We start from the raw sequence: 6,603 nt of genomic DNA on the forward strand, positions 1-6,603 counted from the left end.
ATCGACAATTATAAAAAATTTACTGAAAATTTTGGTGAAGGCGCAGGGACAATTTAAAATGAAGATCGTTATTGCACTAAAATTCACGTTTCATTGAAGTAGATTTATGATTTTTTATGCCAAAATTATGTTTTTTCCATGTTAGAGACGGTAATTTACATCGTTTTTTTGCAATTAAACTACAATTGGTTATATAATATATATATATACAGGATAACATAGAAAATATTGCAACTCTAATAATAACGCAACTACAATACAATCTATCCTTGAACAAACCACAAAATATTACGAAGAAATAATTGATTGATTAATTAATTAATTAATAATATTTCGAAAGCTTTACACATTTTTATAACGTTAAATTTCTAATGGTATTGTATCGTTATTGACAAAAGTTATGGTTTTCTATGAAATATTTATTTTGTATTTCCCACTATTTAATGTCTTTTTCGTGGATTACTGTCGGGAAATTAAGAAAATAATTAAGAGGTTGACATGGAATATCCAAGATTTCATTCTGATTTTTGAAGTTTATTAGTAAAATTAACGTGTGTAGGTATAAAAAATTGAAATACAAATCATCCAATTTTCAAATTTGAACTCAAATTTCATCAAGATTGGATCATTAATTTCTTTTTAATCTCCTCCCTTCAAAGCCGTTACCAATCGTTTTCATTTAAGTCATTGAATATATGTATGTTAGTACTTTTGTATATTACGTAAACACAGAGAAGCAAGAAGAAATTTTGTAAATGTCGAAAATGGTCATGATTACGTTATTCTTACAATAGATGCTAATGAATATTTCAAAAGCTTATATTACATGCTGATCCTAATTTTCTTGGTTAATTTTCTGTATAGAGCAAAACCCACGCGCCGATGTCCTACATATTTATTAAAATAATAGATGGTAATTTCTCTTGCTAGTGTCACCATTATTATTAGGTGGTAGTTAGAGATGTGCAAAATTGTTTTTTAAAAGTACTTAACATACAAAATGCAAATATTTTTCTGATTTGTTATTTCAAATGTAAAACACAAAATAGATTTCTCTTTTGTATTTTAAATGCTAAATGCAAAATACGTATTTTCAAAATGCTTTTTTNTGCAGAAGTGAATCTAGAAATAAATTGACAGCGCAGTGAATAGTGATTTAGTAACAGTACTGAAAATAAACAGAGTAATTTATCACCCAAGTTATACTTTATAGTGTTTTTAAGTTCAATTTAAATAAGTAAATAGTTTTTGTCGTTGTGAGTCTTAAAAGTTTAATTTGTTAAACCCATGAACATTACAGTATTAATGAGTTTTAAGCTTGTGAGATCTGATCGTAAATTTTTAAATACTTCTCCCGGCACCTCCACCACTTTGTTTGAAGAAAAAATAAACCACTTCTTCATTGTTTGTAAGAAGAATTCTTAAGCTATCAGCTTTAGACCCTTTTATAAATCAATATTCACGATATTTTCTTTTAAATGTAGTCAACTTCTGTTGGAAATATTTTTTTTAATTAAGGCTTTGAATATATATAGAGAGCTTACAAAGTATTGTAAGGTTTCATGTCTGAAATTAGTAACGCCTTTTGCGTTATGCCACGGTTAAAACATCAATTAGGGTCTACTACCAAAATGGTATTTAAATACAAAATGCAAATACTTTATTGATTTGTTATTTCAAATGTAAAATACAATATAGATTTCTCTTTTGTATTTTAAATGCTAAATGCAAAATACGTATTTTCAAAATAGTTTTTTGTAGTATCTATTTAATTCTTTACACATATTTGAGTATAAAATATTTTTTTAAGAAAACCTTACAGGAATTTGCCCATCTTTTAAATATTAGAGTTTTTCTAGACTATATTACCAGTTGGGAAGATTAAGTATGATTTATTTTTTTCTGTTTGAAGTGATTGAGACAGAGTTTTTATCTTATTTTAAAGTTCTTTCAGTTCAGCAACAAATAATTCTTTTATGTGCTTCTTTATCTGCCTTTGTCACCGTTTTAATTGGAAAAAAGGCACTAATGCCAAAGTAGTTTGCTTAGTATGAAAAATCAGAGCCATAATAGTGTTGCAAATAACTTTATTGATGTAAAATCGCCATCGATCATTTTATATCAAAATATTTACAACCCAATTTTGTTTCTGATCTTTACACATTGTAATAAGAGAATGAAATGGAATCCACAGTTTTTTTAGTTCATCAAATAAGTGAAGTTTTTGGAATCGTTTTCTAAGAATTTTGGAGCACACCACAATATCTTGTAGTTTTTAGTTTTACACACCTGGCGTATATCAATTCAATATTGTTTTGCGGGCTGTTTTGTCGTAATCATAGAATTTCGTAGTTCCGTACTAAAGGTACGATAAGTGATGATTTGACAGGTGCCGATGTCAATTTGAAACTTCAAAATTCCATGGACCATGAAATTGAACCCGGAAAACAATATCGATCCAGTATTTTAGATTATCTATTTCCAAAGAGTTTAGAATTTTTTGGGCTCTGTTTTGTTAAAGAATTAGAAGGCATTCATGGAATGTCTCTTTGTCCCCCTTTTAAGCTTCTAATATCTTCAATGGCCAATGTGAGCAACTTTCATTGATCATTTTCTATAGTTTGATCGATGATACCTAGCTAACCTTTTAATAGCAAAATTGCATTTTGTATTTTACATATAGAAAATACGTTCGGAAAAGTATTTTAAATAAAATACAAAATGCTTTTCTTAAATAAGTATTTAAATGCAAGGTAAAAATAGGTATTTGTTATTTTATATTTGCATTTTAAATGTAAGTATTTCAAATAAATCACATATTTGCTAGTTATTACCGAATTTATTATTCGGTTAAGACAACTTTTCGGAGAAGTAAACCAAAAAATATTAAACACAGAGTTGTAGTTTCTCTTAACGACAAAAATTATTTTGGGAATATATTTAATAGATTTTCTAGAAAAGGAATTTTATCCTTATGGTTACCAATTAGACAAATTTGAACTATACACAGATCGAAAACCAAAGTTACGAAAATATCGCCGAATCCTTGACTAAGTCTTAACTCGTATCGCATAGTAATAATCTTGGGTTTGACGTTGTCTTTTTTAAAAGTGAAGGATTATCTTGCCATTGTCTTTGGCAATATTTTTAATAATAATAATACAAAATTCTTTATAGTACCATAATGGCTACAATTTTAATAATATCTATTGTTAAAATAGTCAAATAGTCAACACGATTGAGTTTATGAATACCATTTCAAGATTCTCAACATCAAAACCAAGTTGTTCGGAGTTTTCGTAAAGTAGTTTTTCGAATTGTGTATAGTTAAAACTTCCAATATCTATAAGGTCTTCTTGGTAACCCCAAGGATGGATTTTTTTTTCTAGAAAAGCCGGGAATGTATGAAATTGACTTGTGACACATATGCAGTAACAAATATGTATATTGGATAAATTAAACAGTCTGGGCATGTTAGGTTTAAAGAACAGTGGCATGGGTCCAATCCACAGCCGGATCTATATATGGGCTTTTTGATAAATTAAATAAGCTCAAAATTAGTGTTAGGCAGGACCTCCCATAGGTATTCACTGTCCTATCCTGAACACGTCCCTATTTTTCCACTATTTAGTCTAATTTAAATGCTTAGGTCACTTCAATCCATGAAGAAGAAGGTAACTCAGTGTTTTTAGTGTTCTTTTCGAATATGTTGTCAAGCGTATAAAATAATTTTGTAATAATAATAACAACAGTTATTATTGTTATTTAAGGTTTTTTAACGACAAAGTCCCCGTTTCCGTTGACACTTCGTTTCAAGATTATGCTACAAAAGGACATAGAGCTTATGCATCTAGACCCATCTTGGATTTCGTCTGTTTCGTGGTACTTTTTAAACTTTTTTGGTTTGCGAAGCATTTACACTCTGGCCCTTGGTGAGAATTTCGACTCTGGTAGGCACGACAGAGCAAAGAACAGTACAGAAGATCAAGTTTCCAATATGGTATCGAATTTCCCAATGAATTACAAAGTTATTTTTAAAGCTGAATGGGAAGCTCTGGAGCTGATACATCATCAGTGGAAATTGGCAAAAGTGGAGTACAATTTTTTGAAAGCATAAAGCTATTAAAACGCGTATATATTGGATTTTCTAGTGTTATCTTTTTGTTGTTAATATATCTGATGAATTTAGCTCATAATCTTAATTAATTGTGTGTTTTAGAAAATACCACAAATGGCGTAGTAAACGCCATCTGTAGTATCTTCAAATTATTTTATTCAATTGTGTGTTTGTTCGTCGACTTTTCACGCCTTAGCTATTCAACCGATTGTCATGAAATTTTGTACTCATATTGTCAGGGTTATAAAAAAGTACATAGGGTACCTTTTCTCCAGAAAAAATATTGTTCTCGAGGGATAGAAAAAAATTAATTTAATGTGGTCGATTTCACGCCTTATTATACTTGGTTTAGTTTCTGTAGCGATGTGACCTTTTGTTTGACCGGCGCAAAGTAGAAAAGAACAGCACTAGGCCAGAAAAGGAAGGAGACAACTCTCGGCCAAACTCTTAACCGGTGAGGATCGTATAATTCATACAGTACTGCACGGAAAAATTGACTATTTTATCCACTACAATTGCATTGCTCAAATGTGCTGTTATTGGTACCATTTACTACTGAAAATATCAACGAGATGTTTATTTATATTTGAAGACATATTAAAGGCTTTAACGCTTGTTTTCGCCTCGCACTATTATTCACGATTGAACAAATCTTTTGGCAGGTACTGTATGAAAAAGTATGTTTAATGAATAAGAATCGAGAGTAGAATGAGCTTTTTTTTTCCCTACCTACGATTTTGCCAGCGCGCGTCTAAGACATTGGAAGGGGCACATCGCTAGAGAAAGTAAATGATGTATAACTACTCAATCGATCATCATGAAATTTGGACACATTGTCAGGGGTACAGAAAAGGACATAGGGTACCCTTTATTCAGACAAATAATACTGTTCCCTAGGGATAGAAAAATTAGTTCAATGTAGTCGATTTCATACCTTAACTACTCAATCGACCATCATGAAATTTTGTACACATTGTCAGGGGTATATAGAAGGACATAGAGTACCTTCTATTCAGAAAAAAAAATACTGTACAGAAAATGGCATAGGGAACCTTTTTTCAGAAAACAAATACTCGAGGAATAGAAAAACTAGTTGAATGTGGTCGATTCCACGTTTTAACTACTCGATTAATTATGAAATTTTGTACACTGTCAAGGGTACAGGAAAGGACATAGGTTACCTTTCATCCAGAAAAAAAAAATTATTTGATAATTTTTTAATAATCCTGGATAATTATCTAAAATAGATAATTTTGCTAAGTTATGCATAAAAAGGTGCCCATTTCTTATTGACTTCCATAGTGATTTGTTCTTTTGTTACCCTTTCTAATAGGTTTGTCCTCATTTCTAACCTTTTCTACCCCTGATATTTTTTACATCCTCCTATAACACCACACCTGAAACGCTTCTAACTTTCCCTTTTTTCCTGCAATTGTTCATAAGCTAGTTACCAGGGAAAACTACAAAATAATCAAGGACCCTCAAAAATTAGTAGATACCAATTGCGCCCATGTTAAAAGGATAAGTTAACTGCTTTAGTTAGGTATTTACAATTTTTTTCGTATACCCTTATCGAGTGTGGTATCGCTCTAAAGGTAATAATAAATAAGAAACTTAAAAAACATTTTTTTCTTATTTTTCTTTAGGTATCTGTCACACTTCTAAGTATATTACTGAAAATGTGCTCTAAGGATTGTATTACAATAGAATACAGATTTGCATATTGGCGTAATTAAAAGTTTAATTTTTACTTACTTGTGAGTACTATACGTTGATCAATCAATGGATTACATCGTGTTTAAAACTGCATATTTCAATATATTTCGGTGTATTAACATACAAGCATGTGCTTCTTCGTGCGAAGGCACTACGGGTAACGTTTTGTTACTGTTATTGGTGACACATTTTCGTGAAAATTGACGCGTTCGCACCGCACGAGCTTCAACTGTTTATTGTTCGCGACCTCGGCAGACAGAACAATAACTTACTTTTTATGTGTAAATCGCGCGAGACAGTGTGTGGGTCAGTCGTTAGAGCTACCGTGATCTTGCGACCTCCAGTTTTTACCTCAAAAATAAAAAATGGCAAAAAGCGATTGGTCTGTGAAGATATTGAAGTAGTCAATCGGCCACGAGCTTCGAGAGGACCGATTTTGCCATTAGTTACGATTAGACATTGAAGAAACAAAAAAAAGGAGGAGTTTAATAAACGTGTCCAATTTAACTGAAACGCGGAAATTTTGTAGCGGTTTGGTCTCTTTTGATTGCGAAAGAGTCTAGCGAGTTGACGAAATTTTCTTGTTGCCTTCTACAAATTAAGGTCAACGTTATAAATTAGAGGGACGACTGGGCGGCAATTGTATATTGCGGAAATGGGACATTCTCTCGAATGTACAGGGTGTCTCGAAATACTACTTAATTAAATAATTATTTATCTAATATTCAGTGGGTCTGTAATACTGTAGCGAGCACGAGTGTGTTTGTGTG

At 31.3% G+C, this 6,603-nt stretch overlaps 1 protein-coding gene across 3 annotated transcripts in view; it reads left to right on the forward strand.

The window, feature by feature from the left end:
- The window catches only part of LOC108732606 (ER membrane protein complex subunit 3-like), a 49,224-nt gene that overhangs the window by 35,339 nt on the left and 7,282 nt on the right, over positions 1-6,603 (forward strand). For 2 of the 3 annotated variants that reach the window (XM_025976086.1, XM_018463493.2), the window contains one exon: positions 3,771-4,188. In XM_025976086.1, coding sequence (XP_025831871.1) covers positions 3,771-4,117 — 347 coding nt within the window. In that variant the 3' untranslated portion in view covers positions 4,118-4,188. Of the gene's footprint in view, positions 1-3,770; positions 4,189-6,603 lie in introns of those variants that run through there. The other variant, XM_025976084.1, reaches the window with a different exon arrangement.

Source organism: Agrilus planipennis, unplaced genomic scaffold (assembly GCF_000699045.2).
Source record: "Agrilus planipennis isolate EAB-ADULT unplaced genomic scaffold, Apla_2.0 scaffold71, whole genome shotgun sequence".
Lineage (NCBI taxonomy): Eukaryota > Metazoa > Arthropoda > Insecta > Coleoptera > Buprestidae > Agrilus > Agrilus planipennis.